At 53.8% G+C, this 26,304-nt stretch overlaps 11 protein-coding genes across 11 annotated transcripts; 5 read left to right on the top strand and 6 right to left on the bottom strand.

Moving 5' to 3' along the window:
- Positions 1–48: 48 nt before the first annotated feature.
- Positions 49–2,153, top strand: SCP_0404680 (Nitrogen permease regulator 2 homolog; the record flags this gene model as incomplete). The annotated part of the gene is made up of 6 exons (XM_027757201.1): positions 49–555; positions 609–854; positions 907–1,004; positions 1,059–1,189; positions 1,252–1,397; positions 1,455–2,153. 6 exons carry the CDS (start codon positions 49–51, stop codon positions 2,151–2,153), a joined length of 1,827 nt encoding a protein of 608 aa, XP_027613002.1.
- Positions 2,154–2,567: 414 nt separating this feature from the next.
- SCP_0404670 (Probable RNA 3'-terminal phosphate cyclase-like) lies at positions 2,568–3,999 on the bottom strand (the record flags this gene model as incomplete). The annotated part of the gene is made up of 8 exons (XM_027757200.1): positions 2,568–2,712; positions 2,776–3,021; positions 3,078–3,203; positions 3,257–3,381; positions 3,431–3,502; positions 3,554–3,729; positions 3,779–3,850; positions 3,909–3,999. 8 exons carry the CDS (start codon positions 3,997–3,999, stop codon positions 2,568–2,570), a joined length of 1,053 nt encoding a protein of 350 aa, XP_027613001.1.
- Positions 4,000–4,317: 318 nt separating this feature from the next.
- On the top strand, positions 4,318–9,042 carry SCP_0404660 (hypothetical protein; the record flags this gene model as incomplete). Its single annotated transcript, XM_027757199.1, has 16 exons — positions 4,318–4,446; positions 4,501–4,664; positions 4,716–4,796; positions 4,844–5,031; positions 5,295–5,459; positions 5,515–5,734; positions 5,787–5,961; positions 6,305–6,362; positions 6,416–6,444; positions 6,494–6,757; positions 6,810–6,976; positions 7,034–7,175; positions 7,225–7,352; positions 7,412–7,521; positions 7,880–8,532; positions 8,587–9,042. 16 exons carry the CDS (start codon positions 4,318–4,320, stop codon positions 9,040–9,042), a joined length of 3,129 nt encoding a protein of 1,042 aa, XP_027613000.1.
- A 190-nt stretch (positions 9,043–9,232) lies between these two features.
- Positions 9,233–10,717, bottom strand: SCP_0404650 (predicted protein; the record flags this gene model as incomplete). Its single annotated transcript, XM_027757198.1, has 3 exons — positions 9,233–9,400; positions 9,455–9,568; positions 9,617–10,717. The coding sequence occupies 3 exons, from the start codon at positions 10,715–10,717 to the stop codon at positions 9,233–9,235; spliced, it is 1,383 nt and encodes a 460-aa protein (XP_027612999.1).
- Positions 10,718–10,834: 117 nt separating this feature from the next.
- Positions 10,835–11,935, top strand: SCP_0404640 (predicted protein; the record flags this gene model as incomplete). The annotated part of the gene is made up of 4 exons (XM_027757197.1): positions 10,835–11,009; positions 11,065–11,139; positions 11,192–11,217; positions 11,273–11,935. 4 exons carry the CDS (start codon positions 10,835–10,837, stop codon positions 11,933–11,935), a joined length of 939 nt encoding a protein of 312 aa, XP_027612998.1.
- A 299-nt stretch (positions 11,936–12,234) lies between these two features.
- On the top strand, positions 12,235–14,931 carry SCP_0404630 (predicted protein; the record flags this gene model as incomplete). The annotated part of the gene is made up of 16 exons (XM_027757196.1): positions 12,235–12,259; positions 12,400–12,416; positions 12,509–12,630; positions 12,691–12,717; positions 12,779–12,799; positions 12,852–12,943; positions 12,999–13,025; positions 13,083–13,238; positions 13,295–13,425; positions 13,477–13,557; positions 13,613–13,731; positions 13,784–13,828; positions 13,894–14,311; positions 14,367–14,490; positions 14,538–14,627; positions 14,684–14,931. 16 exons carry the CDS (start codon positions 12,235–12,237, stop codon positions 14,929–14,931), a joined length of 1,743 nt encoding a protein of 580 aa, XP_027612997.1.
- A 260-nt stretch (positions 14,932–15,191) lies between these two features.
- SCP_0404620 (C-1-tetrahydrofolate synthase, cytoplasmic) lies at positions 15,192–18,731 on the bottom strand (the record flags this gene model as incomplete). The annotated part of the gene is made up of 14 exons (XM_027757195.1): positions 15,192–15,247; positions 15,304–15,408; positions 15,461–15,523; positions 15,574–15,878; positions 15,929–16,347; positions 16,402–16,866; positions 16,917–16,966; positions 17,019–17,076; positions 17,130–17,313; positions 17,370–17,763; positions 17,818–17,929; positions 17,981–18,218; positions 18,273–18,611; positions 18,676–18,731. The coding sequence occupies 14 exons, from the start codon at positions 18,729–18,731 to the stop codon at positions 15,192–15,194; spliced, it is 2,844 nt and encodes a 947-aa protein (XP_027612996.1).
- A 440-nt stretch (positions 18,732–19,171) lies between these two features.
- SCP_0404610 (GrpE protein homolog, mitochondrial) lies at positions 19,172–20,016 on the top strand (the record flags this gene model as incomplete). Its single annotated transcript, XM_027757194.1, has 2 exons — positions 19,172–19,435; positions 19,510–20,016. The coding sequence occupies 2 exons, from the start codon at positions 19,172–19,174 to the stop codon at positions 20,014–20,016; spliced, it is 771 nt and encodes a 256-aa protein (XP_027612995.1).
- A 129-nt stretch (positions 20,017–20,145) lies between these two features.
- SCP_0404600 (Phenylalanine--tRNA ligase, mitochondrial) lies at positions 20,146–21,660 on the bottom strand (the record flags this gene model as incomplete). The annotated part of the gene is made up of 4 exons (XM_027757193.1): positions 20,146–20,230; positions 20,292–20,365; positions 20,428–20,705; positions 20,760–21,660. 4 exons carry the CDS (start codon positions 21,658–21,660, stop codon positions 20,146–20,148), a joined length of 1,338 nt encoding a protein of 445 aa, XP_027612994.1.
- Positions 21,661–21,981: 321 nt separating this feature from the next.
- On the bottom strand, positions 21,982–22,999 carry SCP_0404590 (Fructose-1,6-bisphosphatase; the record flags this gene model as incomplete). Its single annotated transcript, XM_027757192.1, has 6 exons — positions 21,982–22,131; positions 22,185–22,332; positions 22,389–22,456; positions 22,509–22,608; positions 22,662–22,735; positions 22,817–22,999. 6 exons carry the CDS (start codon positions 22,997–22,999, stop codon positions 21,982–21,984), a joined length of 723 nt encoding a protein of 240 aa, XP_027612993.1.
- Positions 23,000–24,118: 1,119 nt separating this feature from the next.
- SCP_0404580 (hypothetical protein) lies at positions 24,119–25,869 on the bottom strand (the record flags this gene model as incomplete). Its single annotated transcript, XM_027757191.1, has 5 exons — positions 24,119–24,143; positions 24,214–24,279; positions 24,337–24,578; positions 24,628–24,839; positions 24,897–25,869. The coding sequence occupies 5 exons, from the start codon at positions 25,867–25,869 to the stop codon at positions 24,119–24,121; spliced, it is 1,518 nt and encodes a 505-aa protein (XP_027612992.1).
- Between the last annotated feature and the right edge of the window lie 435 nt (positions 25,870–26,304).

Genomic DNA, 26,304 nt, shown 5'->3' with positions numbered 1-26,304 from the left:
CTCCGGGAGTTTTTCCCACGACACTAATGCTCCTACTAGTGCGTCTGAATGTCTTCTGCAGGCGGTTCTTTCTTTCCGCGCATAGAATCTGTGTTCTACACCGTCTTTGACGTTCATCAAGGTCCCAAAGTTGTCTACCAGGTCCCGGAAGGTCTCATTTTGTCGGGTCCGATATCATCCTCCTTCGCAAACACCGCCCTCCACACCCCGACCTCAGCCTCATCCACTCTTTCACTCCCGGATAGTCCATCCTTACAGCGGTTAGACTCACGTCAAATTCTCAGTCCACGGCTTCGTCCTGTCTCAGCTAATCGATGTCTGTTCAACTTCGACGATATCTCAAAATATGTCATGCCCCCCAGCGCACTCTGTGGTAGATTGGTCATTTGTGCGACCAGAAAGTACCGCATCATTGGTTTTCCAATGGAGCTGCGAGGAAATTATGAGCGCAACTACTTTCGGTATAACCTGTGTTTTGTCTTCGACCGCAATGCGGATCTGAGTTGTTATGAACCCGTTGTCCGCAAGGTTAGCCGGGTCCTCACCACGTGCGAGGTAGGCTACATTGATGTCTTATTTATCTGTGAATAAATCCTCAACTGATCCAGGAAGAGTCTGCCTTTCTTTCGTCACCTGAAAGTTCGCCGGCCATTCATGCCATTCTAGAGCAATTGTACGAGGACCTTAACTCATATTCGGAGACCTCTATCGCCATCGACATGTTCAACTCTATCGAGCTGAAGATTTTTCCTTTCTATCCAAACCCTCCCGTGGTCAAGGATTGGATGGTGCCCCTTGCCCTGATAAATCTTACTCGAAGGATCGAGCCCAATTGGGATCTGACAATGGTCAAGGTAGCCTCGTTCAACTCTCGTTGGCTCTTAGCGACCTGATAGGGTCGTTCAGGTTTGCCAATTTATTGACGGCACTAACCATGTCAGCCGCATTGCGCGTCTAGCTGAGTGCGACGTTGGCCTAACTCGACAAGCAATCTCACACTTACTGTAGGAGCGGTTTTTTCGGTACATGTGCACGGATTTTGAGACTTTATCTGTCAGGTACTACCAGGTAGTCATGATGATTGATATTTTTCAGTACTCGAACATGTACACGCTTCGCAAGAGCATCCAGTGGCTCGTAGATGAGTCTCATGTAAAAGAAGAATGCGGTCCATACGCGACTAGACCTGGTGAGTGGCCATGGCCCTCGAGCTGCATGTGCTGCGACGTGGTTTCTGATCATCATACGCAGGACAAGTCATTGCCGATTGGCCGAAACTTCTGCATCTGTATTCTCGCCTGAAGCCCGGCAAGACGATCCGAGAGTGGATGGAGGACCACGACGTACAGTCTCTTGGCATCGACGTCCGTAGGTTCACCAGTTTTGGCGTGATCAAGGTATTAACTGTCCTAATTGTGTTCAACCATCATCTCATATGTTGTTTATTTCTTAAGGGCTTTTTGCGGAGAGTCCATCGTTGGCCTATCCTCCTTTCGGCCGAGGCAGACGCTCAGCAGGGAGAGAAACGTGTGACTTCCATTGGCAGGAAGCGAAGCAAGAGTTATGCGCCGATGTTTCAACCAAGGGCACCGGTAGCTCTTCCGGAACCTACCCCGAGGGGCATCAGGGGGCGTCTTCAAGATGTCTTCCCTACAGTCGCTGCAGTTGGCGCGGAAGCGATGGCTGCACGGTGGGAGAGAGCCGGTATCCAGCCAACCCGACGAGCTAGTGCAGCAGAGTCGTCTTTGGAGCATCTACGAGACCGAGACAATCCGGACAGTCATAAGCACCCTGATCAAACTCCACTCTTTCGGATGCGCGCACATAGCTCCAGTGTCCACTCGTTGGCGCCTCCTCTCGTGTCGTCTGCATCAGCTGTCAATGCGTCTATCGACTCTCTTGGCGGTCGCGACCTTGGTGACGGGTACACGCGGCCTCGCCGCGTTTCGCATTCTCCTTCAAGACCTGTCGTGCATCAAGCAGGGCCGCCGTTTCCTCCTAATCTAATCCCTTTGCTTGATGGTGAACACCACACCGACGAGCTGTGCACCCTCTTCGAAGTTGGTTGGCCCATTCTAAAACAATGGCTCATCCTTGCGGGCGGGGGGAAGGGCAATGGCGATCTTGGACGGGTCTCCATCATATATCGCTAGTGTATCATGTATGCCCAGGAGATCTACACGATGAGCCAAGAGTCCTGTATTAGCTCTTGTAGTGACACAGCACTCGTTGCGTTGTGAATTTTCGTTCCTAACACTTCGATTGACGGCTCATGTCTGTCACCGTTGCTCTGACTGTTGGTTGTATGACAGATGCGCCTGTGCAGCCAACTTCTGGACCGGCGTGAGACACGCCAGTCTTAGCCAATTGCAAACCGTTCCGCGACAAATATCTTCCTGAATATTTGACGTTGATAACATCCAGGGACGTAGCTTGTCTCCAAGTTGACATTGCTTGCATCAAATGTGAGCAGCATGTATTCTGGACGTTGGTATCAGAATAATTAAAACGAGCACAGCATGACGCGCACAAGATGATATGGACAATGCACGAAGTCGAGTAGCCCGTCATGCCAACGTCCTATTTACGTTGACGAAGCCAACACCGTAACACGAGAAAAGTAACTGTGACGAGGACTCGTCCTTTGGATCAGCTGGAGCGATCATGAACGAAGTTCCAAAGCAATCCCTAAGATCTCTGAGGAACTGAGTGCTAAAGCAGAGAGGCAGGTCAGCGATCAACAACGAAAACACGGGTGAGTTCCACAATGCTCACGTCCGCGGAGTGGGCTCTCCCATGACACATCGACCTACATCCTCGCTCCCGAGGACCATCATGAGTAAGACCAAGGTCTGATGGCGCCTATCAACACAGCCTCCTCTACGAATCTCCGAGAGAAGAGCGCGGGATGCAAGCAATGCGATGTCCTCAGGCGCCACGCCAGGCTGAGAGGTCGCTTCAGAACAATGCATGGCGCCCGTTGTGGACTCCGCAAGAAGGCTTAACCCGTACCCTGGCGATCTGAAACAACGACCATTCTCAGTCATTTGATGGTGGAGCGTTGCACGACTACCCACTTCCCACTGTCTTCTCCCTTATAGACATCGGAGTACAAATATATGTCGGGAATGTAGCGGTTGAGAACGGATCGCGATGCCTCAATCATGCGGTTAGAAAATTGCGGGCTGACGCGAACAGCATGCCTGTGTCAGAGGATCAGCGAAGCTCACAATGAGCATGAAGCCCAGTAACTCACGAAATCCCTCGTATTCGTCTGATTTTTCCAGGGTCGACGAAATTTAGTGTCTTGACCTGCCTTACTATTGGGCATAGGAACTGAATCTCTCCGCCTCCCAACGGAGGGCTGCCCCTTTTCTTGATCTGTACGCACCATTCAATAAACACGCTGTTTGAGAACGATATGACATACACGGAGTTCCAATCCTTCTGATACACCGAACAGCTGCAGGTGAGGGAGCGTCACCGTGCGGATGAGGTCAACCTGCGAAGCTTCATCATATACTCAAAGGCATCAGTCGAAAGATTCACTCACAGACAAATCATGGTCATCCGATGTTATCCCTCGCAGTGTTAGCTGCAATGGCTTCTTGGCAAATGGTGCAAGCATAACTACTGGTTCTAAGAAGTAGCCTATCGACCGCGACAACGGACAGTCATGCGTGGCTTGTCCCCCTGCTATGACTCCTGGTTTGAGCAGGATAGCGGTACCTGGCTGAAGGTCAAGCCTCTACCTCAGTAGCAAGGCGGCCTGACATACCAGTAACAGAGATCTCGATCACAGTGCCATTCGTGATTCTCTCGAGAAGCCTCAACAGACTGACTTCATAATCTGCGAATTCCCCCAGAGCTTAGAAGTAACATCGGTACCACCAAACGGCAGCACGCACCTCTGAGACCAGGATTCTTGTCACTGGAGCGAATTTTGTCTATTCGAACGGGTTTTCCACTCAGGACAGACAAGACCAGGCGATGGCGCATGTATTGATGTCCGCTAAATCGCAGCACGTCGCTTTCCTGTGCCATCTCGCCTCTTGCACGCTGCTGGTCTTTTTGGATGTAATGAATCACAAGGTCCAGATGGTAGTCACAAAAAAGCAAAACACGACTTCAAATGTTTGATATCACCACGTGCAGCGCGTCACGGTCTACTATGTAACTCAGCCTGCTTTGGGAAACGTACTCCTGTGTAAGCGTTCTCGTTGTTACACGCGTTCACCGTTATAGATCTCGGACGACCCATTACGGAGTCATCTCAGTCCTCCTTACTGTTTGTTACTTTTGAGAAGACTTCGAAACATGGCTACCGCTGTTATGACCAATGGGAACGCGTCGTCGGGCGATTGGCACGATCGTTACTTTCATGTGGACCAAATCCTGGATAGACCAGGTCCTCGTACAGATCCTTCATTTCTGGCCGGCGATGGGGTTCGTGTGTTTATGGACGTGTTGATTTTGTATGCTGATAAAACCCTTGCGTAGGTGAAGGATTTCTTGCGGAATCAATGTAAGATCCTCGTGATCGGTGCAGGCGGCTTAGGGTGTGAGATCCTTGCCAACCTTGCCTTGTCTGGATTCAAGGATATTCACGTCATCGACATGGACACCATCGACATCAGTAATCTGAACCGTCAGTTTTTGTTCAGGTGACGTGCTCTGCTGTCTTTGTCTCAACTTGAAGCTGAACTCCCACACAGACCGAAAGATGTAGGCAAGCCTAAGGCTATTGTGGCTGCTGAATTCATTATGCAACGGGTACCAGGTGTGAAAGTTACTCCGTAAGTAGGATTGCGAACGATCTGAGACGTTCTCATCGTTGCCTCAGATATTACGGAAAGATTCAGGACAAGGACGACGACTATTACATGCAATTCAACCTCGTAATTTGCGGACTCGACTCGGTTGAGGCCCGAAGATGGATCAATGCCACTCTGGTCAACCTCGTGGATCCGGAGAATCCAGAGAGTCTGAAACCTCTCATCGATGGAGGCACTGAGGGCAAGTATATATGCGGTACTTACAGAGTAGTTACTGACCGAGTGTCTAGGTTTCAAGGGCCAAGCCCGTGTCATTCTCCCAACAGTGACGTCGTGTTATGAATGTTCACTCGACATGCTAAACAAGCCTACTGCATTTCCGATTTGCACCATCGCCAATACACCTCGTCTCCCAGAACATTGTATAGAATGGGCATCTGTACTAGAATGGCCGCGTGTACACGCAGGTATGAATGATACTGCGATCTTGAACATATTTCCTATTGAATAATTTTGTAGATAAGAAGCTCGACACCGACGATCCAGAACACATTGGTTGGCTATACTCAGTTGCTTCGGCGCGCGCAAAGGAGTTCAAGATAGAAGGTGTTACGTGGTCTTTGACACAAGGCGTTGTGAAGAACATTATTCCTGCCATTGCTTCGACGAATGCCATCATCGCAGGTGAGTAATAAGATATGTAGCAGTTAACATGTCGTCTGCATCTTCTCCTCTTCAGCATCCTGCTGTAATGAAGCATTCAAGATTGCGACCAGTTCGGCTGCATACCTGAACAACTACTTCATGCTCATTGGAACAGATGGAATCTATTCCTATACTTTCGAGCATTGGAAGCGCGATGACTGTCCAGTCTGTGGCGGAGAAGCATTAGACATTTCAGTCGGCAAGGAATGGACAGTTGATCGTCTAATAGAGATGTTGGTCGAGAAACAAGATATGTACGTGTATACTCTATTTCTTCTGATTTGGAACTGGACAGTTGTCTGGCAGTCAAATCAAGAAACCATCTTTGTCCACCGTTGCAAGACAGATTTATTTTCAGGCGCCTCCACAGCTCGAAGAAGCAACCCGACCAAACCTGGAGAAGAAAGTGTCAGAGCTAGTGGAAGACGGCGGAGATATCATTGTCACATCCTCCACTCTTCCTTTCAACCTGACGCTGCGGGTGAAGTATCAGTAGTATGATTGTAGCCTCTTGCACTTGTTTTGTTGTCATGCGCATAGTCAGCTTGAATACATGTTCTCGAAGCACCTCCTGTAATTAATAGAGATCTGGACTGTAGTATTCATTAATCACCTAGCTTTATGTCTTCACTTGTCTCTGATGCGCAAGCCCCAACCATCTGGAGGCGAACCAGGAGACTTGCCATAATTAGGCTGCTGACTAACGGATTGACAAACAGCCACAGTTGTTACTACTCGGAGGACAGAGAAGCTTCACCAGGACGTCCATCGTACCTCTATCTTCTATAGCTCTTTAATATCAACCACGCTCTAAAATGCCGAAGGCGGACATCAATAAAGCTGGCTGGGAACAAAGCGAGTTCCCAATTCTTTGCGAAACTTGTGGGCCTCTTGTTCCTTGTTCTGGTGAAATGTTGTTAAGCACCGCGTTACAGGTCTCGGTGACAATGCGTTTGTGCGCATGGTAAGAATTTCCTGTGTCCTCCTTCGATAGGTGCTCATAGGATGCTCAGTCGAAGCAGGAGTATGGCCGTTCATGCGGAACGTGCGCGCGACCGTTCACCGTGTTCCGGTGGAACCCAGGTACCGCCATGCGCTTCAAGACGACTGTGATCTGCCAGACATGCGCAAAGATCAAAAATGTGTGCCAGACATGTCTCCTGGATCTCGAGTACGGCCTCCCCACCCAGGTTCGCGACACAGCGCTCGCGTTGCAGAACGAGGCACCAACGAGTGAGATCAATCGGGAGTATTATGCGCAGAATATGGATGGGAAGGTGAGCCATACACGTCTGCGATTGTTCAGGCAGGTACTGACGGGTACATTAGATGGAAGGGAGCAGGTCATTACTTGACTCTGGCAGAGCTTCATCTGCGGGCAAGGAGATGCTGAAGCAACTTGCTCGCACCGATCCATATTACAAACGGAACCGACCCCACCTGTGCTCCTTTTATGCCAAGGGCGAGTGCGTGCGAGGAGCAGAATGTCCATACCGGTAAGTCACGCATTTTTTTTGATATTAGTTCGGTCGTGCAAATTCATTACCTGCAAGGCATGAGATGCCTGTGGACAACGAACTGTCCAAGCAAAATATACAAGACCGATACCATGGGCACAATGATCCTGTGGCACGCAAGATCATGACCAGCCATGCAGAAGCTATGGGTTTGCAGCCTCCCGAGGACCAGTCAATTGTACGTACCCCACACTTGACGGTGGTGTCGCATCGCTCACCAATTACAGATGTCTATCTTCCTCACGTCATTACCTGCCACTGCCACCGAGCAGAGTATTCGCACAAGGGTGGTTCAATCACTGCCTGGCGTCCAACCCTCTCAGCTCAAGTCAGTCGTACATGTCGCGAAGTCAAGGTACATATCCTGTCGGACGTCCCATCCCTGATCGTGGTATATTGACAACATATTCGAAGATGTGCATTTGTCAACTTCAAAGATCGAGCATCGGCAGAACTGGCAGCTCAGGCTTGGGCTAACGGCCTGGAGATGGAAGGTGAAATTCTGGGCGTTAAGTGGGGTCGGAGTAAGGGTGCCAATGGGACCAAAACTAGGCTTGCCACAACAACTCCCGTGGTCGCTACTTCGTGATGTGCAGATGAATAGTATTCTTTGTATTGTAGATCTGCTAGGTGTATTGTGTGTTCGGTTCGTAAGTTGCAGTGGAAAGTTCGAGCGGGCGCTAGCTCCGTAGCGATTATTTACTTAGTCTCCCAAAGGCAGACACTCTGTTCAAAGCTTCAACGTTCAACGCTCGTTCCTCAGGATATCGGTGTCTGGGCGTAGCGATCACTTCTCGCCATGAGCGACGTCGATAGAGGCGAGCACAATGCCTGCAAATATTGTCTTCGCTGCGTACCGTACTGATAACCTCCAGTGAACAGCTCTCACCGCCCTCCGTCTACTTTCAGACACTTGTACTGCCGCCATCGATGGGCTTCAACCGTCGCCGACTGTCTCCCCGTCGCAAGCATCAGCGCCCTCCAGCGACGTCCTCCGGAAAGACTTTGTTTCGCTGCTCTCCCTGGTCTATACCTCCACCACGAAGCTCACACTCGCCTTCCGCCAGCCCGAGCCCGCATATTCCGCCGCGGTCGCGCCCATCCGCGACCTTGCAGCATACATCGCCGCGCTCACGACGTGTACGTCGCTCTTCGACGCGCACGGCGCGACGCTGAGTGCGGAGGTGCGGCTCGCCGCACGGGAGGTGTGCGAATCCGTGCGCTGGCTGGCGCGGACGCTGGGCGGGGACGCGGACGCCGGGGAGGATAACCTCGTGCGCACGGGCGAGGTGCACGACCTGGTCGACCGTGCGCGCCGTGAGCTCTCTGCTAACAATCTCGCGGCCGTACGGAAACGGTGGGTTCAGGATAGGGCCATCCTCGACGATACGCTCTGTGAGGTCGCCGAGATGGTGGAGACTGCTGCTGTTGAAGGCGATGGAGAGGACGATGAGTTTGATGACGGTGAGTGGGATGAACTGGGGTTGGGCTCGAGCAAGAAGATGTCTGAGGTGGAGTTGGATCGTACAAAGAAGGTACGTGCAGTATCTGTGTATGCATACGTACGTTGAAACCTACCACCTCGATAGATCCAGCCGCTTCTCAGATTCTCCACTCTTCTACACAAACGCGTGCTACTGGATATCCTCCCTACAGCTCCTCCGCCAAGAACAGACCCAACTTCGTACAATGCGGACCTCGACAGCCTACCATCGCACTCGCACGCGCTCGTTCTTGCGTCCGAGGAGCTCGTCGCAGTGCTATATGCACCTCAGGACATATTCGCCGTCACTTCTGCGATATCTGCACATGGAGACGTCGTGCGCCAGTTGCGTGCGGTCCTTGTTGACAAGGCGCTATTGCCCGCGCCCGCCGACGAGGTGGAGGCACTGGCTGAAGGAGTGGGCGTGATGAGCGTCACCCGTAGCGCCATCAAGGGGAAGAAGGATGTAAGGAAGTGGTTTGACACATGTTTCGCGCAGATCGAGAAACTCTCCACGAACATCATCGATGCAATCGCGCTCGAGCGTTCCAATGAAACATGAATTATTCCGAGGCTCGGAATTGTATGTTTCCCCTGCATATCCAGCAATCTGTCAGACCGGAATGAGGCAAGCGTCCGCACCTGGTAGACATGATCACTCACAGCAAGTATAATGCAATTGATATAACACAGCAAGTAACGAAAGCGAGAGGTCCAATAGGTTACAGATAGTACAATTGGGGGGCTCGGCACTAGCGCTCTTTGCGCTCCTCGTTAGTGCCCTTTCGTGCCCTCTCCTGCGGGGTCATGAATGCAGCCCCGAGGATATTGGGAAACACCGCCGTGGACCTGCGCGCGCGAAGTTTCTCCTCAAACCGCTGGATCTTCTCATGTGCTGCCTGTAGGTCGAAACAGTGTTTCTGCGCGCAGAAAGTTCAACAACGAAAGATGTAACTTATAAGATCATCACTCACCGCTTCCTCGGCGCGCTTCGCTCGCGCCGCATCCCGCATTCTGTTGAGCTCTTTCCTGCGCTCCTCTTCCTTTTCTTTCCTGTTGAGTCCCGAGTTGGGAGTAGACCCTCCGGTCTGCAAAGTAGTCAATTGGTTGCCCCATGATTGCGTCAGTTGACACACCTTAGCAAACAGCTGTGCATAGACACTTGAATCTCGGAGATCGACGTCCGCCGTATTGATCATAGGCGGCCTTCTGCCACCGGCACCGACGCCTACGTTCAGATTATTGTCAGTAGCTTGCCCTCCCGTCGGATCCGCCGCCGGGGATGGAGCAGGTAGTGGAGCAGGTGGTTTTGTTGTAGCAGGCGTAGATGGTGTGGTGCCAGTGGCAGGCTTGTTCTTTTTGATGGTGGGCAGCTTGCGCTTCTTGGGAGGCGGTGGTGTGGGTTCCTTCACCTTAAGGTGCTCGTCCACCTGCGCATCAACAGCACCTAGGACAAGAGATTGTGCTTCGTTGTCTTTGATGAGCGCACGTTTCGTGCTGGCGCCAGCGCCCGGAGTTCCCGAGGATGCAGTCGGAGGGAGTTTTCGCTCATCTTTCATAATAACGACTCCCTTCCCCTCCTTACTCTTCTTCGACCTACCGCGCCCACCTTTCAAGCCCGCACCTGCCTTCCCTTCTCTCGACTTCCCAGTGACCGCGCCCCGCTTGGAAGTGCGATGCACCGGCTCTGGCGCGAAGTCGTCGTCGACATCGTCCACGGCCTGCGGGAGCTCAGCGTACTCCTCGTCCTCATCCTCGTCGTCCGACCACACCGGGACACGCTTGGACCGCCGATGCGCCGGCTTCTCGCCTTTCGCGCGCGACTTGGACGAAGCGCCGCGCTTAGTTGAGGATCCGCGTACTGGCAACGGTGAGGGCCGGGGCAAGAGGCGGGCATCCTTAATTTGGCTCTCAACATCGACATCGACATCGGCGTCGGCGTCATCGGGCGTGCCTTCAATGTCGACCTCGGACTCGCCTTCATCTGCGGACGGCTGGCTCTCAGCCGTCTTTGCTCGATTGAGACGTGGCTTCTTGGCCTCGGGTTCCTCTGAGGGAACCCTCTCGGGCCCCTCGACATCTTCGTCCGAGTCTATGCGCCGTTTCGCGTGTTTGTGGTGACGGGAGGGCTCCGCAGCAGCCTGGAGATGGGTTTGACGGGAATGGGATGAAACTGTGGCGGCCCTCACCTGCGCGGTCGAGTGGCCTGGTTTCGATATTCTGATGCGGAGAGACATATCGCGCAGCTGCGAGAATGAGTGAGGTGTTTTGTATGTCGAGATGAGCGTGAAAGATGAGAGTGGAAGGGAGGGCAGAGCCGCTGACAGCCACCGAGACAAAGCGGGGACAACAAGATGGCAGAGTGTCTCGGACCCGAGACTCTCTGCGACAGTGCCGTCGACCACTCATTCCGCGCACTCATGGCTACAGAGAGGACAAGGTCCTTCACAAAGGTCGATCTCACCCCGAGACGATACCACGGCTACGCTGTCATCCTTTTCATCCTCGGCACTCTCCTTCCTCCCCTCGGTCAGTCTCATCGCTTATCCAGACTTCGCCCATATCCATCTTATCCTCCTTGCAGCCGTCGCAGCGAGATTTGGGATTGGCAGAGACTTTTTCATCAATATCGTACTGACAATATGTGGCTACATCCCTGGTATGTCTTCACCCTGTTTCCATCCCGCCACCAGGCTGAACTTTCTGATCAGGGCATATACACAATTTCTACATCCAGGTAGGGCCATAATCCGATCTTGCCGCGTTCGCTTCGTTCATTTGTCTGCCTGCAGAACATACGTAACAACAAGAATCACCAGCGAACGCCCAAGTGGGTCCAGAAATACGGGCTCGTCAATACCTCGGAGATTAAACGCAAGGAACGCCGCTCACAGTGGGCAAACCGCTACAATGAGCTGCTGCCCAACTCCACGCTTGCAGAACAGCCGTTGGAGGATGGCCAGGAAGGCGGCTCGAGCATTGATCTTGCCGCAGAGGAGAACGACACCCGGGCGCATCACAACGGCGGCGGTGACTTCTGGAGTCGGAACGAGGAGCGGTATTACGGCCAGAACGGCAACAGCGATCGGGCCAGCGTACGCACGGGCGGCTCCGGCGGGCGCTGGCGGTACCCCGCCAACTTCGACGATACCATCGTAGAGCGGCCGAAGAAGAGCGCGAGCAAGAAGAAGAAGAAGGTGAAGAAGGATCGATGGGCACGCACGGAGGATGCGTACTCGCTCCAGGAGAGCGAGCCGCCAAAGCGAAGAAGGACGAAGAAGAAGAATCATTCGACGGTGGGCGACGCCGAGTCCGAGACATACTCGCGCGGCTCGTCGACGGAGTTCCCTGAGGACGCTGAGGGCGGGCTGTATGGCAGCAGAGAGCCGGCTGGGGAGACCTCGAACGGGCGTGCGGACGGCGACGCTGACGATATTTTCTCGCACGAGTTATAGGCTGATGCGTCTACTTGTTGGCTGACGCCGCCTGGGGTTGGTCGAGCAGGTCGGTCTGGCAGCTAGAGCCAGTGTCCAAGGCTTGCTCGATTGCGGTCCACCTTCGTTTTTATTATCAGCGTAAATCTGGTCAATCAGGACACACCTTGTGCATGTATTACCACCGAGATATTGTACTATATCCTTAACATTTCTTCATAGCGTCTCGTTTCAAGTCGACGATCTGACAGAGCTGGACGAACCTTGGAGGTGGATGTGACCGGCTGAACCGCCCACGCTCCTGAAGTCTGACCACCACCATGCGTCTATTCATTTGCATGATGTGTACTGCTAATTATGCGAGCTATTTAAGACCCCGGGAACGACTCACCAATCCAGATGCACTCGCCTGACCACCACATGGAGCACCGCGATCTCTTCCCACCCGGAGGGCTTCTCGATGTTCTCATAACACCGCTTATAAGATCTTGTTCGTTCACTGGTGAGTATTTGTAGCCTGCTTGCTCGGACCAGTGGTCCCCCAGACTTTCAAGTCAATTACTGACTGTACTCCGCATGCTACATATCTTTCAGCAGCTCGTCGCCGCTCTGTTCCTCGCAGCAATCGTGCGTGCACAAGTACTCGTTGACTTCCAGGTCGCGCAGCCGCCGCCAGTGCCCCAGGATGCTCAGGAATGTACCATAGAAATTCTACAGTGAGCTATCACGCTGGGATCCTGCGTAGAGCGGACACTAAAGCTGTCGAAATCTTGGAGGCGGACGTTTGGTAACTCGTACGGGGAGTGAGTGCTGAGCAGTGTGTTTCACGTCACGTTCGAGACTGAGCGCAGTGCTTGATTGTAGCCCCGAGATAGTGGAATATACGTAGGTGTTCCAGCATGCCTGAATCGCGTTTTGTCTGACCATGTCATTGTAGGCCTCCTGCGGACTGTGGGGCTGTTGGCTCATGGGCTGGTATCACGCTGAACTTCACCGTCACGTCGAACGGGACACAGTACGATCGTTTGGGTGAGTCTCTTCAAACTATATGCTTGATTTTATGGCCTGATCACATTAATTGCAGGCATCTTTACTTTCCAGAACGTAGAGAGTATGTCTTACACGCATCTGTACCGTACCAGTGACTACACTTAACGTGATGGACCAGTCTGGCGTACATCCACTCCGGAGCCGACCACCGATGGCATCATCTGGACGTACGTGAAAGATGTTACGCGGTATACCCCGCTCTTCGCGAAGCCAGGCACGTTCATCCTCGAGCTCGACAACCTGCTCGAGACAGGCCTCAATGGGCAGTATGCCAGTGAGTGTCTCGGCTTTGCTTCTTGATGAGCAAGGAGATTGAATATGTGCGACTAGCTACGCTGTATGCGACGTTCTACGCGTCCTCCGTCCAGTACCCTCCCGCAGCCCAGGCCAATATGATTATTCCTGTAACTAACCTTGCTAACAATACTGGCGATGACGCGTCAGTTCCTCCCGCCTTTTCTGTACGCCCGAATATTTCTTAGCTATTAACTGATCCACTGAGATCTGTGCAGCTGAACGTCACTGTACCACAAAATGCGGTTCAAATTTATGCCGAGTTGTACGCGTCGGGGAATGCGGAAGAAGAGTTCTGGGTATGCCATCGTCTTATCATTCATTCTCTATTCTGAACTAGACATTGGACCACAGTATTATAACGTTCCTAGCGAGTACCTGGACGACCTGCCCGCTGATTTCACCTACGGGAATGGGCCTTTCCGGGAAGTGCGCATGCTTGTAGACGGCCAGCTTGCCGGCGTCGCGTTCCCGTACGCTCCTGGGGTTCACTCTGTAAAGCCAAAGCTGACATTGTCGAATCAGTTATGCTGTGATTTTCACTGGAGGGATTCTCCCCTCGGCCTGGCGGTCAGTGCGTTAGTCAGAGAAACGTCTCGCGATCAGGATCTTCTCACAACCTGCGCACTCTGCAGACCGATCACATCCTACGGGGCGCTGGACCTCCCGACGTACTACATCGATTTGACGCCCTTCGTGCCCATTTTAGCGGACGGTAGCCCACACAACATTACCATCGACGTCGCGTCCGCTGAAACGGACCATACGATCAACGACAACTGGTACGTCTCCGGGAACCTGCAAGTTGTGACCGACCCGTCCGCAAGGCCCACGACGGGCAGGATTACGTCGTATAGCGCGGAGCCGTACGCGGTGACGACGACTTCCGCGAGCATGGCCAACGGGAATATCAACATCACCGTTAGCGCGACCCGTAAAATTGCTATCGAAGCGGAGATTGTTAGTGGGAGCGGCGTGACGACTTATGTCGCATGGTCGCAGAGCCTGGAGTACTCCAATACGCAGTATTACATGGACGACTACAACATTCAAGTGGGTGGAACCATCATATCTCTCAGTGTGGCTAGATTTTGCATCGTTCCGTTAGAATGTCGCACAATCCGCTTCTGGATCGTTCCTCTCCACTCACAACGGTGTCCCAACGCTGGTGGACGATTTCTCATACCCGCTGTACATTAACATCACCTCCCTGAACCCCGAGGGCACCGAGTGTGCGTATAGCTGTTTTTCCCGTACGATTATTGCTCACATCATACAGTCACAGCGTCATTCGACCATTCTTACGAGCGCACCTCCCATCCAAGCCCCTTCCTCCTGGGGTCTACGATCAATGAACGCCAGCTAGCGGGTGAGTGCACCTTACCACCCGATGTTGTCGTTGGTAATGAGTACATGTACCTACAGCGGGTATCTTCGTGGAGACAGCCAACGGAAATTACGGCAACGGGACCAGCAACAATACCTTCAGCTATTTGGACACAAGGGGCAACACATACGACAGAGAAGTCAACGCTGCGTATGACAACATCACCTACGACCATCAAGGAGGTTCACTTTATGCTGGAAATGTGTTCAGTTTCCCGTTGTTCAGCCTGCCAGCTCCAATGGTTGCGGCACCAAGGTTACCGGGTGGAAGAAGCATCGGTGTCTAGCATCCGTGGTTAGTGTTGTCATTAGTGTTATGTATCTTGACGTAGACAAGATCAATGCTACCCCGCACGCCGCATCGCTGAGACCCTCCCGGCCCTCGTCGCGCCCTCCGCTCATGCGAATCTACTGCATCTCAGCGGGACGATGAAGCCCACGTCTTTTCCCGTGTTGAACGGTACGCAGCTCCGTGTTGAGACGGCGGCTCTTGTGTGCGTCTAGAGTCTATCTGGTGAAGATTGAGTCTAGCGAAAGCGAACGGTCTCTAGAACAGGCCGACGACTCTGCCCGTCACCGGATCGAGTCCGACCTCCCAGAATCCTGAGAAAACGAGCCAGCCTGTGAGCCACATAACCGACATATACTGTCGGACGAACCTGGACGAGTTCCCAGGCCAGGCATCGTCTGCATGTCACCGAGGATAGGGTATAGGAATCCGGCGCCCGCGGAGAGGCGGATCGCACGGATGGGTACGGTAAAGCCTGCAGCGACTGGTCAGAACTGTCGAATGAACATAGCACTCGGGAGACAAACCTGTAGGTACTCCCTTGAGCTTCGGGTCGTGAGAGAACGAGTACTGCGTCTTAGCCATGCAGACTGCAAAATATTCAGTGATATCTATATACGAGTAAAAAAATGATACTCACTCGGAAGGTGACTATAGCCTTGACGAGTGTACGTCTCGATCTGCTTACGGGCCTGCTCGCTGAGTTCGATACCGTCCGCGCCATAAATATCTCGGCAAATGATGGTGATTTTCTCCTCGATCGGGAGGTTGAGGTCGTACAAGAACTTGAAGTTTGAGGGTCCTTCGCACGCAGCAATTACAGCTTCAGCGAGGGCTTTGGCTCCGGCACCACCCTCAGCCCAGTGGTTGCTCACGACAGCAGCATCGGCACCGCCTGCCAGCGATTCCAGGCGCACAAGCTCGAGTTCGGCAGGCGTATCAGACCTGCAAAGCGTCAATGTCACATTTAACACAAATTAAATTGAGATGCTTACGAGAACTGATTAATGGCAACGATGACCTTCAGGCCGAACTTCCGCGAGTTCTCGATGTGCTTCACCAAGTTCTTGCAGCCCTCCTTGAGCGTGACGAGGTCCTCCTTCGTGTACGTCTCGTGCAGCGGCTTACCGGGGGTGACATCTGGGCCGCCACCATGCATCTTGAGGGCACGCGTGGTAGCGACGATGACAACGGCGTTGGGGGTGAGCCCGCTAACACGGCACTTGATGTTGCAGAATTTCTCCATGCCCATGTCCGCGCCGAAGCCACCCTCTGTGAGCACATATCCGACGCGATCTGGGGAGTCGCCTTCCTCGGTGCCGGCGAGCTTGAGAGCAACACGGTCAGCCAGGATGGAGGAGTTTCCGTGGGCGATGTTAGCGAAGGGGCCGGCGTGCACGAAGACCGGTGTGCCCTGGACAGGCGTCAAGAGGTGCACGCAAATGGCGGGAGATATACTATCACGCACCTCCAGCGTCTGCATCAAGTTCGGCTTGATTGCGTCCTTCATGAGAACGGCAAGAGCCCCTCCGACGCCAATGTCGTCAGCAGTGATCGGATCGCCCTGCTTGCTGGTCGCGACGACCATCTCGCCGAGCCGCTCGCGCATGTCCGAGAGCCCGGTCGTCAGCGCAAGCACGGCCATGCACTCGCTCGCCACCGAAATATCGAAGCCCGTGACGCGCTCGTGGCCCCGCTCGCTCTCCCCCTGGCCGATGGTGATCTTGCGCAGGAAGCGGTCGTTCACGTCGATAACGCGGTTCCACGTGATCGTATCAGGGTCGACGTCGAGGCGCGAAAAGCGGGTGATCTCCTCGGGCGTGAGGTCGTTCGGGTTGGTCTTGTCGATACCCAGCTTCTTCAAGCGCTTGAGCATGAGCGGCGCGAACTCGCGCTTGCCCTTCTTGCTGGGTACAAGACGACTGTAGAGAGCCTACGATGGGGTGTCAGAAGATCAAATAGAGTTTCCTCGTTGTGACATGCCTTATCGGACTGGGTGGATTCGTGGAACATACGGGCATCAAGAGCAGCGGCTGTGCGAAATATCAACAATGGTGCCCGCAATAATCACTATGATGATAGTACCTAGCAAGTTGTTGGCAGCCGTAACAGCATGGATATCACCGGTCAAATGCAAGTTGAACTAGAAGAAGTGGATAAGACAAAGCAACGACATTATGTGACTCCGCCGCACACCTCGTCCATGGGGATGACCTGGCTGTAACCTCCGCCAGCAGCACCACCTTTGATACCGAACGTCGGTCCTTGGCTCGGTTGCCTAACACAAGCAAATGCAGGACGGCCGAGGTGCGCACCCAGGGCCTGCGCAAGACCGATGGTAGTAGTGGACTTGCCCTCACCCAGAGGCGTAGGTGTGATACTGAACTCTGCGAGTCAATAAACCAGTTTCACGTCCGCACTCGAATAAACCCTTACCCCGAGATGACAATATATTTGCCGTCCTTGCGATGCGCGAGGCGCTCCAAAACACTCAACTCGACCTTCGCCTTGTATTTACCATAGCTTTCCAGCTCATCTGGCACGAGCCCGATCTCGCGCGCGAGATGCACGACGGGCTTGGGCGTCTGTGCCATCGCGATTTCGATATCGCTGGGCACCTTCTCCTTGATGTCGAGCTTGAGCGGCTTCAGGTGGACGCCGTGCATCCGCTCCCACATGCGCTCCGCGGACTTGAGCGTGTTCGACATCAGCATTGCGACGGTCATCGGCCCTACGCCGCCTGGCACTGGAGTGATGTAGGACGCGACGGAAGAGGCTGAGCTGAAGTGAACGTCACCCACGAGGCGCCGGCCGGACTTCTTGGTAGCATCTGGTCAAAATATTGTTAACGCGAGACTGCTATTCGTCCGCAAAAAAGACCTACCAGGAATATAGTTGGTACCGACATCAATGACCACCGCGCCGGGCTTGAGCCATGACCCTTGCACGAACTCAGGCTGGCCAATAGCCGATATCACGATATCACCCTCCTTGACCTGCAAAATAGCGGTGAATACAGCGACAAACATTTCTGGAAGGGACCGTACGATTTCTGGGAGATTCTTGGTACGGCTATGGCACTGGGTCACGGTTGCATCACGGTTCCTCAATATTGCAGCGACAGGGCTGCCGACAATGTCACTACGACCGAGTACTACAGCTCGCGATCCAGCAATGGGTACGCCAGTAGATTCCAGAAGACGAACGACGCCTGCCGGGGTACAGGGAGTAAAGAGTGGCTCAGATGCACGAGAAGACAGGTGACCAATGTTGTACGCATGAAAGCTGACACCAAGCTATCAGTAGGGAGAGTGGAAACACTTTCTGCCGAAAACTCACCCGTCGACATCTTTCTCAGGACTAACGGCTTCGGTAACGGTCCGTTCGCCCTCCGGGCCCACATGACCACCGAGAGGTAACTGCACGAGAATTCCGCTGACTGTAATGTCATCGTTCAGCTGCTTCACGACATCGACAACATCATCGACGTCTGCTTCGGCGGAGAGCGGGATATGCTTGAACTTGATACCGACTTCCTCTGCAGCCTTCGCCTTCATGCGGACGTACACAGAGGAGTCCGGACGGGCTCCCGCCTGAACGATTGCCAGCTGGGGATGGAAACGGGGATGCTGGGACTGCAGTGATTTAATCCGTTGAGAGACATCATCGCGAATGGATCTACACAACCGTTGAGGAGAAATTGGGCCGACTCTTCAAGACAAGACTCGAACGATAGACTCACTTTGCGATGGCGGTGCCGTCAATGATCTTCGCGTTCCCCGTAGCTGCAGACGACATGGTGCGGCAGCGAAGGCGCAAATAGAGGTTAGAGCGAGGGCTGATAGCTCTGGAGATTATAAACGCCATCGACTGCCTATTGCGGACCCGCGTTACACGCGCTGTTTACCCGCGTTTGGCGGGCTGCAGAGCTGTTTTCCGGAGGATGAGAGAGCAGGGCTTGCTGGCCCTGTCTCTAGGACAGACGCTGTGAAATATGAGGCTGCGTGCGAAGGTCGCCGACGTTGCATGAGAGAGACGTTTTGTTGTTCTTCCTCCCGTTCTTGTCTTCCCACTCGCCATTCTCGGGGAGCGTCTCCGCACGTGCACTACAGTCACGTGTTGTCTCCCACGCTCACCTCCCAAATTTTGGGCGCGTTACGCTGGCAGAGCAATCGGACGGCTCCAGTCGTCTCGCCGCCCCCTTCATCCTTTCTCGTCCCCTTTAATTTCTTCCAAACATGCAGGCCTTCCAACTTTTCCGCTCGTGCTCCAGCTCTTTGTCTGCACGCAGCATTGCGCGTGCCTCAGTCCCCGTCGGTCGTAGAGCGGCTATGGGCACACGATATTATTCAGACGACAAAGCTCAAGCGTCGGAGGGCGAGGAAACAAAGCGGTTAGAGGGCGAGAGTAAGGAGACTGAGGAAAAGCCAGCTCCACCATCACCAGAGGCTGCGCTCACAGAGAAACTAGCGCAGAAAGAGAGAGAGGTAACGGACCTGACTGTAAGTGCCTTTTCTTCCACTCACAGAGTGCACGAATGCTCCTCTCGCTGCCGTTGCTAAGTTCAATACGCCAGGGTCGGCTACGCTACCTGCAAGCGGACTTCCTCAACCTGCAGCGCAACGCTGCGAAAGAAAAGGAGCAGACCCGTGATTTCGCAATCAGTCGCTTCGCGTCCGACCTCCTCGAGACCGTCGATGTTCTCGCCATTGCTCTCAAGTCCGTTCCCCCATCTGTCATATCATCCGCATCTTCCTCGTCATCGCCGTCTCCACCACCATCCAACTCGTCGAATTCATCCGAGCCGTCGGAGAAATCGGCGGAGGTATACCTCAATGAACTCCACACCGGCGTGGAGATGACACATCGACTACTGATGCAGACACTCTTCAAGTACGGTGTGAAGCCTTTTGACCCCACAGGCGACAAGTTCGACCCCAATCGGCACGAAGCACTGTTCCAGACACCTGTACCAGACAAAGAGCCTGGCACCGTGTTTAACTGCCAGAAGACGGGATACATGATCAAAGACCGCGTATTGCGCGCGGCACAGGTCGGGGTGGTGCAGGAGCAGCAGTCATGATGAATCTTGTTGGCTTGTATGGCTGTCTGTTATGGAGGACTGAGTAGATCGCCTCTTCCTGGCCCGGGACGCGAGAGTGGGTGAAGGGGGCTTCCGTAGAGCACAATATACACCTATAACGACACCTAATTAACGAATCTCCACTCCAAAATTACTTTTCAGGCGCGATTCTACACTAGCGTGTATCGCGTTCGCTTCTTCGTTTGTCAAAGATCTGATTCCGGACACCTTATTGTAAGTGGTTCTTTCGGTAGCTGTGGAATGTCACGGCGCACCTATCCATAGATCTATAATTGATGCGATAGCACTGACTTGTCCGGTTGGTCTTGGGATGCGTGAACTTGTCGATCTGAGATAGCGTTCGTAGTCAGCGGGAGATCTTCCCTGTAAATATCAGCAGAATCGCCGTACTAATTTTACGTCCTCTACAAGATCACCAGCAGCATCCCGGACGAGGTCACAGAAGTCGTTCTCGTGTAAGCCGCTGTCGGGCAACCAGAAGGCAACGTCTTTATGACATGGCGGGTACTTCGAGTAAGGCTTGAAAGGATGAATTTGGCCCGGAGTAAACTGAGTGAGGAACCGCGGGTCCTGCGACCAGAATAGCCTGATATCAGGTATTGAATAGAGAATCATAGCGATGCGTTCGAGTCCAAGCCCGAATGCCCAAGAAATGCTGTCCTGCACGCCTGTGAGTGGTACGTCAGAAACAGACTTTGGAGTGTCACGACGGGCACACACACTTGCAGAGATAAGGGTCCTCTGCTGGACCACACCACAACCAAGGATCTCGAGCCACTTGCCATGGAAGAACACCTCAACCTCGAAGCTCGGAGACGTGAACGGGAAGTAAGCCTCGATCCAGCGCACGCGCAGCGGGTTCGCCTCGCTCGCACCGACGCGTCCGCCGAAGAGCGCGAGTATAAGACTGTTCAGAGACAGCTTCAGGTTGCGCGCGACGAGCTCCGAATGTCGTGGGTCGTGCCCGGCTTGTGGAGGGTTCGTCTCCGAGACATGGGGGACGTCCTCGATGACAATGTTCTTCTGCGCGAGGTGCGCGGAGAGGTTCTCGTTCTCCTCCTCCAGGTCCCGCATGCTGTTCGCGTTTCCTGAGAAAACGCGCGCGCCCTCCATCTGGTGGAAAACGGGGTAGTGCGACGCGTCGATCTCATCACGGCGATACACGTCGGCGGAGAGTAACCACGCGCGCACGCCCTGCGCGAAGACCTCCACCTCGTGCGCGGACGTGTGCGTGCGAAGCATCAGGTCACGGTTGACATAGTAGCTATCCGTCAGAGAGCGCCCAGGGTGGTCGAGCGGGAAGCCGAGGTCGTCGAAGTTCTTTGCCGGGGTGACGAGCGGAGAGAACTGCGAGAAAGCTGTGAAGTCGTGGAAATGGGACTCGACGAGGTGTCGGAGGATGCCAAGCGGGTGCGCAGACTGGAGGTGCAGATTACGGCCGAGTTTTGACGAGATGGAGGACGTGACATTAGTGGTGGTATCTGTAGGATATTCCGCGCCCAAGAGATTTACGGTCGGAGGACTGAGCGTGGATCTGGGTGTAGACAGGCATCGGCGAGCGTGGATGCCGCTACAACGCAGGTATAGATGCGAGGGGCGCACTCGCCATAGTGGGAACACCATGTTCAAAGTCGACCACCACCCGCTCACCGTCGGCGACCACAGCTTTGAAGTGCAGGATTCAGCACTGGCAGGAACTATTCAACTTGAGCGCAACTTGAAGCTTGAGCGCCCATATTTCTTTGAGTCACATGGCTCAACGCGTCCTTTATTAGCGCGTCTCCAACGTCTCGGCATCCGTCTGCTATCTGGTTCCTCTCGAAACTAGACGCTCCGGTGTATAGAGGAATACATTGTCGATCTGATAGGTGATGTACGCAGACCATACAATATACTAATACATGTTAGGCTGATCCCCGAGGTATCCTACACGAATTTCGTCGCTTATGCCTGTGCCTTCCCGTCCTCCTGGAAGAACTTTATCACATCCTGCACGTCATCCTTGCTTCCAAGGAACACCGGGCAGCGTTCATGGATACTCTTGGGCACAATGTCAAGGATACGTTGCCTCCCGGTAGTCGCGAGCCCACCAGCCTGCATGACGTTAGCAATCTACACACCACGACGATGATGGGAATCGCAAATACCTGCTCAATCAGGAACGCCATGGGGAATGCCTCATAAAGGAGCCGTAACTTTCCGCTCTTCGACTTCTTATCGTCGGGGTACCCGAAGATCCCACCGTACAGCAGCGTACGGTGCACATCGGCGACCATCGACCCAATGTACCGGGCGCTGTAGGGTAACTTGCCCACAGGGGGAAACTTGATGCTGTTCAAGTAGTTAATAACGGGTGTGTGGAAGTACATCGAATTTCCTTCGTTGAAGGAATAGATCTTCCGCGCGGCGGGATCTTAATCTGTAGAATATTGAGGATCACGGGGAGTAACAAGAAGATAAAAGAAACGTACGTCGGGGTGGGTGAGAATGAACTCCCCAAGGGCTGCGTCGAGCGTGTATCCATTAACGCCATGACCAGTAGTGAGGACCAGGTTTGCCGATGATCCGTACCTACAGCACATGGTCTCAGCAACACTCTCGGAAGACAGACGCGACGCACTCACATCGTGTAACCCGCCGCAACCATGTCGCTTCCAGGTCTGAGTACATCCTGTACCGTTCCCGTCGATCCCGGCGCCTTCACAAATCGTCAGTATCACGCCCTCACATAGCGGATGCGGGGCCCCCTGAGGCCCAGCCGGGAACCGACCGGACTCACAATATGATATATCCCGAAGATGGTACCGATGTTCACACCAGCATCGATGTTGCTGCTACCGTCCAGCGGGTCAAAGACGACACAGTACTTACCCTTGTGCCTGTCGTCTATGAGCACCGCCTCGTCAAGCTCCTCAGACACGAGTACCGCCGTCTTGCCAGAAGCACGGAGAGCGTTGACCATGATGTCGTTTGAGAGCACATCAAGCTTCTTCTGCTCCTCCCCCTGCACGTTCGTCTCGCAGCCAGACCGATACTGGGCGCGTGAGCATCCATATTCCGGTCGCGAAGGACATAGGAGTCGAAATACATACAGGTTTATGAGACGCGCTTTACGGACGTTCGTGGCGATAAATTTGGAGGTGGTTTGGATAGCGTTGAGAAGGAGGGTTAAATCACCGGTTGCTGTCGCACCCAAGCTGAACTGGTCGTTCAAGACATGGCTGAATACGCACGTCAATTTTTTGACTGAAACATAAAAGTCTGTTGGACATACCGCGTAAGGGTGATGATATCAGCGCTTGGCGGTGCTTCTCCGAACATTGCTGAGCAGATAAAAGGAAGACGAGGAAACGAAGATGGCTGGGAAGTCCTGCACCAGCTTATAAGTCGGGAGAGCGACTGTATCCGGAGCTTTTCGGACTGAACGCCTGGAATATGGTGAGGAGAACTTGTCCCATCTGGGACTTCGTAATCTTGATGGAAGATCATGTGACCATATGCGTGACCGTGTCACCTCCGTCTCCGTTTCCGCTGCAGCTGAGATTAATTGCGCAAAATGAGCTGGTACTACGCGAACAAGGACCAGTGAGATAGACAATATCACGTACGTCTTGGTGAGCAGCATCACCCAAGCATCCGACAGAGACCCATCTAGTTCCAGAAGAAATTAACAATGATGTGCATTGACATTACAAGCGTCATACAGTACCAGCCCGCAATCAGTCATCGCTTCCTCTTTAGCCCAGTCGCACCTTTCACCGGCTTCCTTGCCTCTCCGCGCCCGCAGCGGAACGGAGAACTCCTCGGCGCATTCATCTTGTCCCGGCCTATTCCACCAGCGATGAATGTGCGTTTGAACCCCCTACCTGCCCATGATCGTCTGGATACAGAAGTTCCTTCATCGGGACCATCCGTAGGCGACGTATCATCCTCCCTAATCCCACTGATATTTTAGGCCGACAGCTGTCTCCTCTCTGGATTCCTCTCCGTCGTCTTCCTCGTCCTCGAATATATATTCGGCTTTGCGCCTTGGCCAATGCAGCAGCAAGCTCGGCGCTGATGCTCGCCGCCACCTGAGGGTCTACGCCGTTGTCCCTTGGCCGTAACTGTAGCGAATGAGGCGTGATCCCGTTCATATCGCTTTGGCCAAACAACGCAGAGATTGTCCGCACCGACTCTTCCAGCTCCTGCTCGTCGTCACCGCTGTCCAGCTTGGGCTTCTTCGCCTTGAAGTTGTATTTTCTGTAAACCAATCAGCGTCTATTTATTGGGCGGCACAGAAAAAGGTAACACACGCACATATTTGGATCTGGCTCCCATGTTGGATCGTGTGTTCTCATGTGTGCGGTTAACGTAGTGCGTCGGGTAAACGTCTTATCGCACACTGGATCTTCGCACTTGTATGGCCGCTTCCCAGTATGCGTCCGGCGATGTCTCGCGAGACTACTCGAGTCGCCGAAAGTCTTCCCACAACCAGGGTATTCGCAGGTATGAGGTTTCTCTCCCGTATGAACCCGCATGTGAACATGTAGCGCAGAACGCTGTACACACACGAACCGGATGAATGATCAGTTGCATATTTAAACTTACTGACAGCGTAGAAACGCGCAGCCTCACCTGAATGAAGGTCTTCCCGCATCCTTCAACCTCGCAGGTAAATGGGCGCTCGCCTGTATGAATGCGCATGTGCCGACCCAAGTCGCTTCTGCGGGTGAACGTCTTGTCGCACTGCTCGCAATAGTGATCCTGCGCGGATTTGTCGCCCTTGTCATTCTTCTCTGGGCTCTTCTTCCCCTTCTCCCCTTCGAGGCGTTGGGCCCGTCAGACCTGTTCGCCTCGCTCGCCCCGTTTTATAACACTCGTCCCATGGGACCCATTGGTCTCGCTTGCCGAACGGGGTCGGGACGATGTGGAGGCTACTGGAGTGTCGGGCTCTAGCTGATCGTAAGGGACGTCAGGCTCACAATTGTCCTCAGATGGGAGAGTATCGTAGCGAAATAGTGGAGGCGGTGTTTCCGAGGGCAACGGTTGCGTGTCTTCTGGTTCGCCACCAAATTGCGTGAAATGATTGAGTATGTCCGTGATATCAGAGAAGTCCGCTGGGCCGGGAGAGGGTTCTCCAGTTGGTACGGATGGCGACCTCACGCGGGACATGGACGAGCCTTGCATCTGCAGGTCATCGCCCTCACTCTCGCCTTCGTCATCATACAGAAACTCCGAGCCCTCGGCCCCGCTGACGTTCCCGCTCCCCGAGAGCAGTGGTGTACTGTGGTCAGCAGTAAGCGAGTGAAACGCGGGCGCACTGCGGGTGGTCTTCTTCTCCTGCTCTTCCTCCTCTCTTCGACGTGCGAGCTCGGGGTGCTCCGCGGCGAGCGCTTCCGCCACGCGCTCGTTCTCCGCTGCCTGGGCTTGCGCCGCCTGCAGCACCGCTGCGAGACCGTTCAGGTTCAGGCTTAGGACCCCACCAAGGCCCTCTGCGAGGCCTACATCACCCGCCACGTCGTGTGTGTGCTCCTCCGCCTGCTTCTGCTGGGCCGCATTGAGCAGAGCCACCGACGCCGCGGACGCGTTTTGGTGAAGCAAGGTTGCGATCTCGCGCTCGAGCTGTTCGACCGAGAACGACGGCATGCCCATTCCGGGGACAGAAAAGTGCGAATCCGGTGCGTCCGACGCGGCGCCGTGCAGCACGTTGAAACCAGGATCCAGAATGGGATGGGCGGAGAAGGGGTGTAGCTGTGTATCAGCGAGGTGAGTCTCGTCTTCCTCACCCAGAGGTTCGTCGTGTACGACATCGGAAAGGTCCAGTACTGCTTCGTGATCGTCGTGGTCCATCCAAGGCAAGTTGGAACGTGGACTATGCTGACGCTGCAGGGGAAGAACTCGGAAAATACAGGAGTCCAGCGTGACCTGATCGCCACTGGGAAGCAGGGCGTGTGAGGGGAAGGAGGTGCCGCCAGAAGGGCGAAGTGGATTGTGAACAGCAGAAGAGGGAACTAATGGATTAGCGCCCAAGTCAGTCAGCACGTGTCCCGACGCGAGTCGCGTTTCTGCATACGTCCCAGGATCTGCCGGTTATCACTTTCCCAAGTTCAGATGCCTGCAGACGACACAAACTCTCGTCAAGTTCCGGGTTAGACGATATGATATAGTTCCACGTGGTAATTGTACAAATGAGACTTCCAAAGCATGCAGTGAGATGACGGATTGTCTGATCATAGCGACATAGCCAACGAAATGCAGGAACGAAAGTCCAAACCGACGGCACAT

The sequence above is a fragment of the Sparassis crispa genome (genome assembly GCF_003851025.1).
Source record: "Sparassis crispa DNA, contig_000003F, whole genome shotgun sequence".
Lineage (NCBI taxonomy): Eukaryota > Fungi > Basidiomycota > Agaricomycetes > Polyporales > Sparassidaceae > Sparassis > Sparassis crispa.
This window is presented reverse-complemented; position numbering and strand designations above follow the sequence as displayed.